The 15,316-nt window shown below is 47.1% G+C and overlaps 2 protein-coding genes across 14 annotated transcripts in view; one reads left to right on the top strand and one right to left on the bottom strand.

Annotated features, from left to right (window-relative positions):
• cacna2d4a (calcium channel, voltage-dependent, alpha 2/delta subunit 4a) overlaps positions 1 to 15,316 on the top strand; it is a 109,700-nt gene that overhangs the window by 52,979 nt on the left and 41,405 nt on the right. The window lies entirely within an intron of this gene.
• The window catches only part of lrtm2a (leucine-rich repeats and transmembrane domains 2a), a 30,378-nt gene that overhangs the window by 12,708 nt on the left and 2,354 nt on the right, over positions 1 to 15,316 (bottom strand). Inside the window, exons 1-2 of one of the 2 annotated variants that reach the window (XM_029114585.2) lie at positions 14,205 to 14,297; positions 6,271 to 6,443 (exon numbers count right to left, since the gene is read on the bottom strand). In XM_029114585.2, coding sequence (XP_028970418.2) covers positions 6,271 to 6,443; positions 14,205 to 14,254 — 223 coding nt within the window. In that variant the 5' untranslated portion in view covers positions 14,255 to 14,297. Of the gene's footprint in view, positions 1 to 6,270; positions 6,444 to 14,204; positions 14,298 to 15,316 lie in introns of those variants that run through there. The other variant, XM_029114586.2, reaches the window with a different exon arrangement.

Genomic DNA, 15,316 nt, shown 5'->3' with positions numbered 1-15,316 from the left:
ACCTCTCTCACCAGTCTGTTCTCTACCTCTCTCTCACCAGTCTGTTCTCTACCTCTCTCACCAGTCTGTTCTCTACCTCTCTCTCACCAGTCTGTTCTCTACCTCTCTCGCCAGTCTGTTCTCTACCTCTCACCAGTCTGTTCTCTACCTCTCTCTCACCAGTCTGTTCTCTACCTCTCACCAGTCTGTTCTCTACCTCTCTCACCAGTCTGTTCTCTACCTCTCACCAGTCTGTTCTCTACCTCTCACCAGTCTGTTCTCTACCTCTCTCTCACCAGTCTGTTCTCTACCTCTCACCAGTCTGTTCTCTACCTCTCTCTCACCAGTCTGTTCTCTACCTCTCTCTCACCAGTCTGTTCTCTACCTCTCACCAGTCTGTTCTCAACCTCTCACCAGTCTGTTCTCAACCTCTCACCAGTCTGTTCTCTACCTCTCACCAGTCTGTTCTCTACCTCTCACCAGTCTGTTCTCTACCTCTCACCAGTCTGTTCTCTACCTCTCTCACCAGTCTGTTCTCTACCTCTCACCAGTCTGTTCTCTACCTCTCACCAGTCTGTTCTCTACCTCTCACCAGTCTGTTCTCTACCTCTCTCACCAGTCTGTTCTCTACCTCTCACCAGTCTGTTCTCTACCTCTCACCAGTCTGTTCTCTACCTCTCTCTCACCAGTCTGTTCTCTACCTCTCACCAGTCTGTTCTCAACCTCTCACCAGTCTGTTCTCTACCTCTCTCGGTGTCCCTTATGCCTCGTTTGAAATTATGTACACATTTGTTGCTTTTTTCTCCATCCCTCTCTCTTTGTTCTCTTTATTTCTTCCTCTCTTCTGTAATTGGTAGCTTGCTTTGTGTGTACCTTGCTGTGAAGGAGAGGGTGTTCGTAGGAGCTGTGAAGGAGAGGGTGTTTGTAGGAGATGTGAAGGAGAGGGTGTCTGTAGGAGCTGTGGAGGTTTGTATAACAGCTGTGAAGGAGAGGTACGTAGGACATGTGAAAGAGACTACACATTAGTCGTACCTGTGGACAGGCGGTTGTGTATAGGGACTGTGAAGGGGAGCTGTTTGGTTGTTAGACCTGTTCAACAGTTATAGACCTGGGTGATGGACTGAAGACACCCGCTTCTATGTCAGCCTGTTAGGTGCCACTAAACGCCACTGTTTAACAGACATCTCAGAGCCAAAACCGCAACCCAACTCCAGTATGCCTCCGGGGGTGACAGCATGTCAATACACAGGTCATGCAGTGAGTTTGTTTATATGAATATTGATTTGTCCGTGAATGTGTTGTTTGTGTGTGTGTGTGTGTGTGAAAGGATTTGGAGAAGAGATCAGAAAATTACAACCTCAGAGTGGAGAAGGGAGAGGACAGGAATGAGGGAGGGAGTTTAAGGTCCCCTTTCCACTACATGATGTACCTTATATGTAGCTCTGTTCGTCTGTTTACACTGGCAGTGGGAGGGTTTCATGCCGACTATGGCGGAAAACGTGTGTGGGGCACCTTGCCCAGTCAAAGCCTCTGTTGCCTTGGGCAACAGGGCTGGATAGGTTGCTAGCAAAGTTGTTGTTTTCTGTACCAGAAGTTTGTTGGCTAATAAACCATTGACTGTAGTCGTGTGGATTTCTAAATTAATTTAAAGTTAACAACTTTCTGAAGCAGCCCGCTTGTGCCTGCCGCAATGAAACTCAGCAGTTTATCAGGCCTCCTTTTTAAATATTTTTCATTGAAGCCCCGTAGCACAGCTTTGGGGTTGTTGGCTGATAACCCCTCAGTCACAACAGGAAGTGAGGTTTGTCTTTCTACGTCACCACCCACATGTCTGAAGCACAGTGGGAGTGAACCCCAGTGGGAGTGAAACGCCCTGCCTAATGTTTTTTTTTTTAAGAAATAGCTGACGTAAAATGGAAGGCGAAAGGCAGGGAAGGGGTGAGTGAGGGAGTGGGTGAATCACAGATAGAGACGGAGAGAGAGACGGAGAGAGAGAGAGAGCGAGAGAGAGAGATAGGATGGAACCCGGAAACACTTGGACGTGTGTTGGATAGATGAAGGCGTCAATGTAGCCGCTCATTCTGCTCCCAATCATTGTTTTCTGGGACAGACCTTGTGTGGTTATCTGACTGTGATTATCTCACTCTGGAATATTGAATGGTGAGTCTGGGGGCTGGCCTGCGTGTGGACACGCCCCCACATGCACACCAACAAAATCATCACTCAACAAGATCTCACTGTCACTCTTTATGGTTTGAGACGTTTGTCTGTTATGACAAGTGAAGGAGAAGGAACGCCTGTCGGTGTGGCGAAAGCTAACGTCTGTGGATGATGGTCTGCGGATGATTAGGGTGACTTATGTTTGGTATTAAACATTAGATTTGGTATTAATATTGTATGGTTATGGCAATGGTTAAAGTTATGTGGCTTCACAGATGCTAACATATCAGTCTGTCCACAAAACCTTATTGCTTCTCCTAGGATTTGAACTTGCAACCCTTGGAGTTTTAGTCGTCTACGACACGCCAATTTCATTCATAATGCTTTCGTGGGCAGTCTAAGATACATATGTAATAGCTTTCACAGTGGTATCTCTCGTTCTGCTCAGCTGGACAAACATCTCATGTGGACTTGGATCTGCTGTGAACCACCTGCCTCAACAACCAGTGATTGTAATCAGAGCGTACTAGTGAGTCGGAGGGAGTAATTGTAAAGGGGCTGGATGTACTGTCAAGATATCCTTGAACACACACACACACACACACAAAGACACACACACAAACACACACACACACTCATTCACACTTGCACGCAACTATCTGTTGCTTTGTCCCCCGTGTTCCGACAGGTATTTCTACTCTCTATGGTCTTTCTGCTGAATGTGTGTGTATGTGTGTGTGTATGTGTGTGTGTGTGTGTGTATGTGTGTGTGTGTGTGTGTGTATGTGTGTGTGTGTGTGTATATGTGTGTGTGTGTACGTGTGTGTGTGTGTGTATGTGTGTGTGTGTATGTGTGGAATTTTTAATGAGGTCATCAGGCTGACATCTGTCATACTGTGAGGTAGTCTGTCAGAACGGTCACTTCCTTAGTCTCTGTGTGGTCACGGTGAGGTAGTCTGTCAGAATGGTCACTTCCTTGGCCGCTGTGTGGTCACGGTGAGGTAGTCTGTCAGGACGGTCACTTCCTTAGTCTCTGTGTGGTCACGGTGAGGTAGTCTGTCAGGACGGTCACTTCCTTAGTCTCTGTTTGGTCACGGTGAGGCAGTCTGTCAGGACGGTCACTTCCTTAGTCTCTGTGTGGTCACGGTGAGGCAGTCTGTCAGGACGGTCACTTCCTTGGCCGCTGTGTGGTCACGGTGAGGTAGTCTGTCAGAACGGTCACTTCCTTAGTCTCTGTGTGGTCACGGTGAGGCAGTCTGTCAGGACGGTCACTTCCTTGGCCGCTGTGTGGTCACGGTGAGGTAGTCTGTCAGGACGGTCACTTCCTTAGTCTCTGTTTGGTCACGGTGAGGCAGTCTGTCAGAACGGTCACTTCCTTGGCCGCTGTGTGGTCACGGTGAGGCAGTCTGTCAGGACGGTCACTTCCTTAGTCTCTGTGTGGTCACGGTGAGGTAGTCTGTCAGGACGGTCACTTCCTTAGTCTCTGTTTGGTCACGGTGAGGCAGTCTGTCAGGACGGTCACTTCCTTAGTCTCTGTGTGGTCACGGTGAGGCAGTCTGTCAGAACGGTCACTTCCTTGGCCGCTGTGTGGTCACGGTGAGGCAGTCTGTCAGGACGGTCACTTCCTTAGTCTCTGTGTGGTCACGGTGAGGCAGTCTGTCAGAACGGTCACTTCCTTGGCCGCTGTGTGGTCACGGTGAGGCAGTCTGTCAGGACGGTCACTTCCTTAGTCTCTGTGTGGTCACGGTGAGGCAGTCTGTCAGGACGGTCACTTCCTTAGTCTCTGTGTGGTCACGGTGAGGCAGTCTGTCAGGACGGTCACTTCCTTAGCCGCTGTGTGGTCACGGTGAGGTAGTCTGTCAGGACGGTCACTTCCTTAGTCTCTGTATGGTCACGGTGAGGTAGTCTGTCAGGACGGTCACTTCCTTAGTCTCTGTGTGGTCACGGTGAGGTAGTCTGTGGAATTTTTAATGAGGTCATCAGGCTGACATCTGTCATACTCTTGTCCAACATGTATCTCATATACCTTAACACTCTAGTCCAACATGTATCTCATATACCTTAACACTCTAGTCCAACATGTATCTCATATACCTTAACCCTCTAGTCCAACATGTATCTCATATACCTTAACACTCTAGTCCAACATGTATCTCATATACCTTAACCCTCTAGTCCAACATGTATCTCATATACCTTAACACTCTAGTCCAACATGTATCTCATATACCTTAACCCTCTAGTCCAACATGTATCTCATATTCATATTTCATCTGGCTAGCGAGTTGCTCAATAATGCAGGGAAATTGAATATCATGACAAAATCAACTGTTGACATTTCAGCTGTTATGATTGCTAACGTTTCGCATTTCTGTCTGGGTTTTTTTCCTCGCTTCCTTAGCCGCTGTGTGGTCACGGTGAGGTAGTCTGTCAGGACGGTCACTTCCTTAGCCACTGTGTGGTCACGGTGAGTCAGTCTGTCAGAACGGTCACTTCCTTAGTCTCTGTGTGGTCACAGTGAGGCAGTCTGTCAGAACGGTCACTTCCTTAGTCTCTGTGTGGTCACAGTGAGGTAGTCTGTCAGGACGGTCACTTCCTTAGCCGCTGTGTGGTCACAGTGAGGTAGTCTGTCAGGACGGTCACTTCCTTAGTCTCTGTGTGGTCACGGTGAGGCAGTCTGTCAGGACGGTCACTTCCTTAGCCGCTGTGTGGTCACGGTGAGGCAGTCTGTCAGAACGGTCACTTCCTTAGCCGCTGTGTGGTCACAGTGAGGTAGTCTGTCAGGACGGTCACTTCCTTAGTCGCTGTGTGGTCACGGTGAGGTAGTCTGTCAGGACGGTCACTTCCTTAGTCTCTGTGTGGTCACGGTGAGGCAGTCTGTCAGAATGGTCACTTCCTTAGTCTCTGTTTGGTCACGGTGAGGCAGTCTGTCAGAATGGTCACTTCCTTAGTCTCTGTTTGGTCACGGTGAGGCAGTCTGTCAGAACGGTCACTTCCTTAGTCTCTGTGTGGTCACGGTGAGGTAGTCTGTCAGGACGGTCACTTCCTTAGCTGCTGTGTGGTCACTGGCAGATGGAGACACGGCCCCTCATCCTTTCACTCATGTTGAATCATTTCCCTCTGGTCATCACACACGTGTTGATTTCACAATGACACATTTCTAGTTTTCCCATTTCTTTTCATTCCAAACTTGAAGAGCTCACTTGGCTATTATTAGTGCCATGTATGGAATCAGTGTGATGGGGAGTCTAGTTATTTCACAGACGAGAAGGAGTCATAAGCGCTTGAGATGTTAGCCTTGGGCTATGGAGGGGGAGAGGGAGAATGGTTGTGTAGAGCTTTTCATCTCACCGATTCAGCGGAAGAACAGTAGCCAGCCTGAATCTTAATGTTGTTTTTATTCATCTTTTTGGGGTTTCATAACAATGTTAATGGAGAAATGAAGGCACCACTGCGTCCCAAATGGCACCTTATTTCCTATAAGCATTTAGTGCACTACTTTGAACCTGGGCCCTGCGGTGAGGAGCCCTAAACACGCACTGAGCATGTGCAGTTTGTTCCCAGTTTGACTGCTAAGGCTCACTCACACACACAGACAGACACACACATACACACATACAGACACACACAGACAGACACACACATACAGACATAACACACAAGATCAAAATGGATGTGAAAAATCCAGATGAAATGCCAAATGTCAGCTAGAACAATTGCCACAGTAACAAACGTCAACAGAACGGACGTGTGTGTTTGCATATGTGTGTGTCAGTGTCTGTGTGTGTGTCTATGTGTGTGTGTATGTGTGTCCATTTTACATTGCCCTGTGTAGCCTGAAAACTGCATATCCCATGGTCTTAATGAGATTAACAAATAAATGCAAAACTGCAAGGAGATTTTTTAATCTGCCCGGTTAGACCACATCAGAAGTTCTCTTTACGTTCTCCCCGAAAGCCTGAACATCTGCTTGTCAGGGACAACACATAGGGTGGCAGTAAAGCGATCCTAATGTGATCTTAACGTGATCCTATGCTATATTTGCAGTGATCTTCTCTTTGGCTTTGTGCTCTACTAGTCAGGCTCCTCGCATTCATCCAGTGATCAGTGTGGCTTCTCTGATAGACTCACCGGGTCTGGTGGGCGTGGTCCTCCCCTGGCGCCAATCGGGGGGCCCGGCAGAGTGGAGTGGGCGGGGCATGACGAAGTGTCCCGCGTCCACCCTCTCTAGACGAGTTCTAGCATCAGGGCGCCACGATGCCAGCCATCTCGTCTTGAGAGCGGCAAAGAAGATGTACACAGCCCTGGGGAGAAAGAGAGACTGTTATAGGAGTAGACAAAGTAAATAGGCCTGGGGAGAAAGACAGACTGTTACAGGAGATGTACATAGCCCTGGGGAGAAAGACAGACTGTTACAGGAGAAGATGTACATAGCCCTGGGGAGAAAGACAGACTGTTACAGGAGAAGATGTACACAGCCCTGGGGAGAAGGACAGACTTTTACAGTAGAAGAAGAGGTACCCAGCCCTGGGGAGAAAGACAGACTGTTACAGGAGAAGATGTACACAGCCCTGGGGAGAAGGACAGACTGCTACAGTAGAAGAAGAGGTACCCAGCCCTGGGGAGAAAGACAGACTGTTACAGGAGAAGATGTACACAGCCCTGGGGAGAAGGGCAGACTGTTACAGGAGAAGAAGAGGTACCCAGCCCTGGGGAGAAAGACAGACTGTTACAGGAGAAGAAGAGGTACACAGCCCTGGGGAGAAAGACAGACTGTTACAGGAGAAGGCGAGGTACATAGCCCTGGGGAGAAAGACAGACTGTTACAGGAGAAGAAGAGGTACCCAGCCCTGGGGAGAAAGACAGACGGTTACAGGAGAAGAAGAGGTACCCAGCCCTGGGGAGAAAGACAGACGGTTACAGGAGAAGAAGAGGTACCCAGCCCTGGGGAGAAAGACAGACGGTTACAGGAGAAGAAGAGGTACCCAGCCCTGGGGAGAAAGAGAGACGGTTACAGGAGAAGATGTACCCAGCCCTGGGGAGAAAGAGAGACGGTTACAGGAGAAGATGTCTACACTGAAACAGGGTCCCCAGCGGAGTAGAGGGGATGCATGCCGTCTTTCTGACCGCATGTAAAGCAGGTGTCCTGACTCTCTGTGGTCAGTAAAGATTAGAGGTTTGATCCCTGGTTTCCTGGCTCTGTTGGTAGCCTTAACCCTCAAACCATCATGACCACCTTAACATCCCCAGCTTCCAATCCAATTCGTTAATCCCCTCTCCTCCCCCTTGTAGAAAATAGTGATACGTCATTCATGCAATTGATATATCTAGGTGGCTCAGGATAAGCTGGTTCTTTAAACCCGGCCTCAAGGTTTTTGCCATGTGTGTGGTCTGTGTTTAGGGTGTGTGTGTCAGGGCTTCCATTATTTTATTTTCTCTGACATTTTAAAAATGTACTGGACACAGCATACAGCACCATGAGCTAAAGCCTTCAGCCAACACAGTAATAAATACTGGCTGTTTGAGCATTCAAATCAGCCAAATAAATCCGACATTTGACTCAAATGAACCAGACATTTGACTCAAATGAACCAGACATTTGACTCAAATGAACCAGACATTTGACTCAAATAAACCAGACATTTGACTCAAATAAACCAGACATTTGACTCAAAACAAGGAGTGTCACCAGATACGTTTGGTGCAGATCTTGGCCTGCTCAAAGTTATCTCCCGCTGTCAGGAAATCGAATCTCCTTGAGGCCGCCTTTACTCGGTTTTGGAGAGAGAATCCCCTCTCCGTGGACACACTGAAATTCAGGATAATAACGGCAGTCTTTGCCAGTTTTGCACACTTCACTGAAGTCCCTTATCAGGGTTTTCAAGCAGTTTTGGAGGTTTTGAAATGTTTTTTTGGGGGGGGGGGGGGGCAGGGGGTAATTTTGTGTGTGGATTTGTCTCTGCTGGGTGTTTTTCAAACCCTGTTATAAGACTGTGGATCCTTTGCATATAAAGACTCTATTCATGTCCTGCTAAAGTACACACACATTTGTTTTTCTATGCTTGTGGGGACCTGAGGCCTAACAGCGTCCCAGAATTTCACGTTCCCCCAACCCTAAACCCAACCTTAACTTCATTATCCTAACCTTTGTGTCTTAAGGTTCTCCAGCCATAACACCTTACCATGACCGGCAATGCCGAAATCTGCCTAAACCGGCAATGCCTAAATCTGAAAGAAATCTCAAATCTCACAATATGCCCAGTTGTCTGTTATTACCTAAACCTAACCTCTGAGCCAGAAATGTGCTGCAAAGTGGAGGACCTGGCAGAAAAAATGTGGGGGCAGTTTTTCCAGTTTTACACTCTTTGGGGGACTTCAGTTAGACGAGGATTGTGCACACACACTCCAAACACACACACACACACCACATACACACACACACAGTCCCAGCCATGCCAGTCAGTCCCTGGGTGATGTAGGCAGCAGAGTCAGAAGGAAGCATGTCTCAGCTTATCAGAAATAGCCCTGCGGTCACCACACATGAATAATACACTCTGTGTCTTAGCAGTTTACACACACACACACACACACACACACACCATACTGGGGTGGAGAGAAATGGATGGAAATTAGAGAGAAATGAGAATAGCAGAGACAGCGTGAAGAAAGACAATTACGGAGAAAAGACGAGAGACAGATGGGAGAGAGATGGGAGAGTGAGTAGCAATCCTGGGGTGCAGACAGACCGACAGACAGACAGGCAAGCAGCCAGGCAGACAGGCAGAAACACACAGAGACAGACAAACAGACAGAGATTTGCACTGTGGGGAGTCTATCTTGCGGGGACAGAGGAAAGGACGAACAGCGCACGGTCGTGCTGTACTATTCTGCTGAGAGCATCTGGCATTTATGTTATGTAATAGCAGCAGAACAAAACTGGTTTCATTCTGGAAGAAAGGAAGTTATTAATAATGAAGCGGACAGGCCAGCTGACTGTGTGTGTGTGTGTGTTGGAGAGGCCAGCGTTTGATCTTGATTGGCTGGCTGCAGAGGCGTGCACAGACCTTTTGGAGGGGCTGAAATTACAAAGTCCTCCCCGGATGGTCATGCAGCGACTTGGTCATGCGGCCCCCGTTGACTTTCGGGCAAAATGGGCACTTGTTGACTCTGAAGTGACAGGGGCGGGGCTCAAGTCCCCCCCTGTCTGTGCACATGACTGGCTGGCAGTGTGTTGGAGAGGATACTTCTTCATGCCGGTTGGCTGGCTGTTTATTGGAGAGACTACCTCTTCCTCCTGATTGGCTGTGCTAAAGAGGCCAGCTCTTGATGCTGACTGGCTGACAACGTGCGTTGGAGAACACAGGAGGTCTTTTGAGGACAGTGTCACCACCTTAAAAGGAGACAGTTCTTCTGTTCTGACCTATTTCTCTGAACCCTGAGAACCCATCAGAACCCATCAGAACCCATCAGAACAGACACACTGGTCTGATCCCTTGACTTTTCCCCCAACTATAAATACTGTGTTTGACCAGTGATCTCTGAAAATGAGGACAAAGAGGGGATCAAAAGCCAACATTGAGGATTAGAACAGGGAGAGAGGTGAAGGCCTGAAAGACAGACAAACATGTAGACTGTCGGACAAGTAAATGGACGGTCACATAGATGGACACGCAGACGGACAGGTAGATGGACACGCAGACGGACAGGTAGATGGACAGGTAGATGGTCAGGTAGACAGACGGACAGGTAGATGGACAGGTAGACGGACAGGTAGATAGATGGACATGCAGACGGACAGGTAGATGGACAGGTAGATAGATGGACAGATATATGGACAGGTAGATAGATGGACAGGTATATGGACAGGTAGATGGACAGGTAGATAGATGGACAGGTATATGGACAGGTAGATAGATGGACAGGTAGATAGATGGACATGCAGACGGACAGATAGATGGACAGGTAGATAGATGGACAGGTAAACAGACGGTCAGGAATATAGATGGACAGGTAGATGGACAGGTAGATAGATGGACAGGTAGATAGATGGACAGGTAGACAGACGGACAGGTAGATGGACAGGTAGATACAGTGAGGAGAACAAGTATTTGATACACTGCCGATTTTTGCAGGTTTTCCCATTTACAAAGCATGTAGAAGTCTGTAATTTTTATCATAGGTACTTTTCAACTGTGAGTGACGGAATCCAGAATGTATGATTCTTAAGTAATTAATTAGCATTTTAATGCATGACTTAAGTATTTGATACATCAGAAAAGCTGAACTTAATATTTGGTACAGAAACCTTTGTTTGCAATTACAGAGATCATACGTTTCCTGTAGTTCTTGACCAGGTTTGCACACACTGCAGCAGGGATTTTAGCCCACACTTCCATAAACCTTCTCCAGATCCTTCAGGTTTCGAGGCTGTCGCTGGGCAATACGGACTTTCAGCTCCCTCCAAAGATTTTCTATTGGGTTCAGGTCTGGAGACTGGCTAGGCCACTCCTGGACCTTGAGATGCTTCTTATGGAGCCACTACTTAGTTGCCCTGGCTGTGTGTTTCGGGTCATTGTCAGCCACGACCCATCTTTAATGCTCTTACTGAGGGAAGGAGGTTGTTGGCCAAGATCTTGCGATACATGGCCCCATCCATCCTCCCCTCAGTACAGTGCAGTCGTCCTGTCCCCTTTGCAGAAAAGCATCCCCAAAGAATGATGTTTCCACCTCCATGCTTCACGGTTGGGATGGTGTTCTTGGGGTTGTACTCATCCTTCTTCTTCCTCCAAACATGGCGAGTGGAGTTTGGACCAAAAAGCTCTATTTTTGTCTCATCAGACCACATGACCTTCTCCCATTCCTCCTCTGGATCATCCAGATGGTCAATGGCAAACTTCAGACGGGCCTGGACATGCGCTGGATTGAGCAGGGGGACTTGCAGAATTTTAATCCATGACGGCGTAGTGTGTTACTAATGGTTTTCTTTGAGACTGTGGTCCCAGCTCTCTTCAGGTCATTGACCTGGCCCTGCCGTGTAGTTCTGGGCTGAACCCTCACCTTCCTCATGATCATTGATGCCCCACGAGGTGAGATCTTGCATGGAGCCCGAGACTGAGGGAGATTGACCGTCATCTTGAACTTCTTCCATGTTCTAATAATAGCGCCTTCTCACCAAGCTGCTTGCCTATTGTCCTGTAGTCCATCCCAACCTTGTGCAGGTCTACAATTTTATCCCTGCTGTCCTTACACAGCTCTCTGGTCTTGGCCATTGTGGAGAGGTTGGAGTCTGTTTGATTGAGTATGTGGACAGGTGTCTTTTATACAGGTAACGAGTTCAAACAGGTGCAGTTAATACAGGTAATGAGTGGAGAACAGGAGGGCTTCTTAAAGAAAAACTAACAGGTCTGTGTGAGATGGAATTCTTACTGGTTGTAGGTGATCAAATACTTATGTCATGCAATAAAATGCAAATTGATTATTTAAAAATCATACAATGTGATTTTCTGGATTTTTGTTTTAGATTCCGTCTCTCACAGTTGAAGAGTACCTATGATAAAAATTACAGACCTCTACATTCTTTTGTAAGTAGGAAAACCTGCAAAATCGGCAGTGTATCAAATACTTGTTCTCCCCACTGTAGATGGACAGGTAGACAGACGGTCACGTTGATGGACAAGTAGATAGATGGACAGGTAGGCAATCATGAAGACAGACCGGCACTAACAGAAACTGACAGAAACTAACAGACACTAACAGACACTAACAGACACTGACAGACACTGACTGACACTGACAGACACTGACTGAGATTAAGGTTGTTCTTTGAGTTCCAAACTACTACAGTTCAACATGCTGTTGACACATGCTGTTCATAAATGAGCCTGGGTTGATCTTCAGAAACAGATAGGAAAGAAGGTAAAACAACTGGCATCAGGAGGAGTGGAGAGGGAGGCCCGTGGGTGTGGCCTGTGGGTGTGGCCTATGGGAGAGGCCTGTGGGAGTGGCCTTTGAGAGAGGTCTGTGGGATTGCCCTGTGGGAGAGGCCTGTGGGAGTGGCCTGTGGGAGTGACCTGTGGGAGAGGCCTGTGGGGGTGGCCTGTGGGAGAGGCCTGTGGGAGTGGGCTGGTGGCCCAGACATATAACTACCCCTGCAGTCTTGGTTCAAATTCAGCCCACTACTATTTAAGAAAAACCTAATCTGTTTGTCTATTAAAGCATTTCAATTCCTAAAAATATTTTTTTATTAGTACTAGGTCGTAACGGTATGTTTATATAAGTAGTAGGTAGTAACGGTATACTTATATAAGTAGTAGGTAGTAACGGTATACTTATATAAGTAGTAGGTAGTAACGGTATATTTATATAAGTAGTAGGTAGTAACTGTATGTTTAAGTGAAGTACTGTTGGAAGAGGGACAGAGAAGAAAAGACACAAAATGGGAGGAAAAGTGAAAGAAGAATAGCGGAGAGCCAGAGGAGATGTTAGGTGTTGCTCCCTTCTCAGCTGTGTCCCTCTGGAGTTACAACCATTATCATTAGAGATGTCAGTACCTGTTGGTTGCCATAACAGTCCACAAGCAGCCAGCAGAATTAGCCAGTAGCTTCTGTCTGTATTTAACCCCCTTGTCTGTCTCTTTGTCTGTATCTCTGCATCTATCTCCGATCATCAGGTCCAGATTCCTCCTGTGTTGTTCTAGGCTGTTACCAGGCGGTTCAAATGTTATCATTGGATTGAATGGGCGTTATCATTGGTTATCAGCATCATAGACATGGGTCAGAAGGGGCCTGCTACACCTACTGGTAGGCTCAGAAGGCTGTTATCATCCATTCCCATGGTTAATTTAGTATTTTGATAATTTAGACTAAATTATCACAGTTTAACCCTAACCCTAACCTTAACCCTAAACCTAAACCTAACCCTTTCCTGTAGACTTCCGATTAGTGGCGACCTGGATTTGTCTGGGATTGGATCTGGAGTCTTCTCGTGTATTTATCCGTGATTAACCATGCGAATGGATGATAACAGCCTTCTGAGCCTACCAGTAGGCGTAGCAGGCCCCTTCTGACCCATGTCTATGTGGCTGATAACCACTGATAACGCCCATTCAATCCAATGATAACATTCGAAGTGGGTGCCGTTACTCTATTTCTGCCTGTGTGTCTGTCTGGCTGTCGGCCAGCCTGTCTGTCTGCCAGCTTGTTTGTTTGTCTGTCTGGCCACCTGTCTGTCTGTCAGCATGTTTATCTGTTTGTCTGTCTGCCAGCCCGTTTGTTTGTCTGTCTGTCTGCCAGCCTGTCTGTCTGTCATCATGTTTATCTGTCTGTCTGCCTGCCAACGTGTTTGTCTGTCTGTCTGCCAGCCTGTCAACCCAAGCATTTCATTGTCATAACTTGTCATTGCAAATGACAAATAAATCTTTTGAACTTTGAACTGTCTGTCTGTCAGAATGTTTGTTTGACAGTTTGACAGTGTCTGTCTATATGCCTGACTGTCTGTCTGCCTGTCTGCCAGTCTGTCTGTCAGTCTCTAGCAGGTTACTATTGTCCTGTACTGACCTCACACTCCACAGAGAGCACTCTGTATTTTCATTATAAAAACATTACTCAGCTATTAAATTCTCCTCCACACTGGGGTTGAGCCAGAAAGTTGTGCTCACACTGACCTGGTTGTGTGCTGCCTCCAGAAGGCAGTGGTAAAGGTATAATACTTAATTTAATTCTCTTGAAGATCACTTCCTTTCAAGAACTTCTCAACAACCCCTTGTCAACCTCTCATGCTTTTGTAAGAGGGATACTCTCCACTTTCCTCTCCTAATCTTACTATTCTCTTTGAAAAATACATTAACTCGGTACTTGGCTTTTACAGAATTAATCAGCAGTTGAGATTGACCAAAGCGTTATCCAAGCCGTTTTGGTAGACAGTGTTAGTAAAGACCATTCATGATGATACCATGATTGCTTAACCCACTTTTCAATACTGTATTTTTCATTCACTCACACAAATATTAAAACTGCAAAATATAGTTTCAGTTTTTGCTTCTACTGGGCTACGACAGTTAAACCAACCTCACTGGACACGTGCAGGTTTCATTCTTCAACAACACGCTGGTACTCATCACTGGTTCTGAAATGAATCCAGCAGCTGCCCCTTGACCTTCATTGTTTCACAGCCCACGCCGGAGCCCGGTCCCCGTTGAAGGTTGAATGTAGTCCGTGGTTAAGGCCCGGGACTGTGAAAAGGACGTGGGTTTAAACACAGCTGGCTGTGTTGTTTTCCTGTCCCGAGGTCAGGCTGGTCGACACAAAGGTCGAGTCCTACAGTGCTAAAGCGGTCTGTATTCTCAGAAGGCTTTTAATACCTCCCTCTGTCAGCCAGTCTGTCCCGCTCTCTCGAGTCTGGACCCATAAATACTCTGTGTCAATGCGTCCTCCGTGCTGTGGAGCCAGGTGCCGGTCACGCTTCTCCTTATCCTTCCTCATCCTCCTCTCTGCTCCTCTTTCCATGCCCAGTCGTTTCTCATCCTCCTCTCTGCTCCTCTTTTCATGCCCAGTCGTTCCTCTTGCGACAAGACTGCTGTCTTCACATACTGTGTACTGGCACGTACGGAAATACCTCCAGTTCCCCTCAGCTGCCCTCTTCCCCTCTCCATTCAGCAGAGTGTCAATTACACGCACACACATACACCCGTCCATACGGAGGTAATAAGATGAAGTTCTGGCCTTGCTTCCAGAGTCAATAACAGCTGTATTGTAATGTTAGTGTGTGTGCGTGTGTGTGTGTGTGTTGTTGTTGTGGGAACAAAGCATTGAGCCTAACAAAGAGAAGGCTGGCTGCATGCTCCCAGTATCAATTATTGAGAGCCTCCACACAATGGAGGGAGAACAGGCCCTAGATCTACAAGCTAGCTGATATATAGAGCTAGCTGATATAGAGCTAGCTGATATATAGAGCTAGCTGATTTACATAAAGCTAGCTGGTATATAGATCTAGCTGATATGTAGAAATAACTGATATAGAACTAGCTGATATGGAGCTACAGTAGGTAATTTACAGGACTAGCTGATATAGAGCTGGCTGATATATAAAACTAACAGATATATATCAAGCTAGGTAGAGCTAGGTAATTTATACAACAGGCTGATGTACAGAGATGGCTGATAGCGAGCAAGATGTTGGG

The sequence above is a fragment of the Esox lucius genome, chromosome 18, assembly GCF_011004845.1.
Source record: "Esox lucius isolate fEsoLuc1 chromosome 18, fEsoLuc1.pri, whole genome shotgun sequence".
In the NCBI taxonomy this organism is placed as follows: Eukaryota; Metazoa; Chordata; class Actinopteri; order Esociformes; family Esocidae; genus Esox; species Esox lucius.
This window is presented reverse-complemented; position numbering and strand designations above follow the sequence as displayed.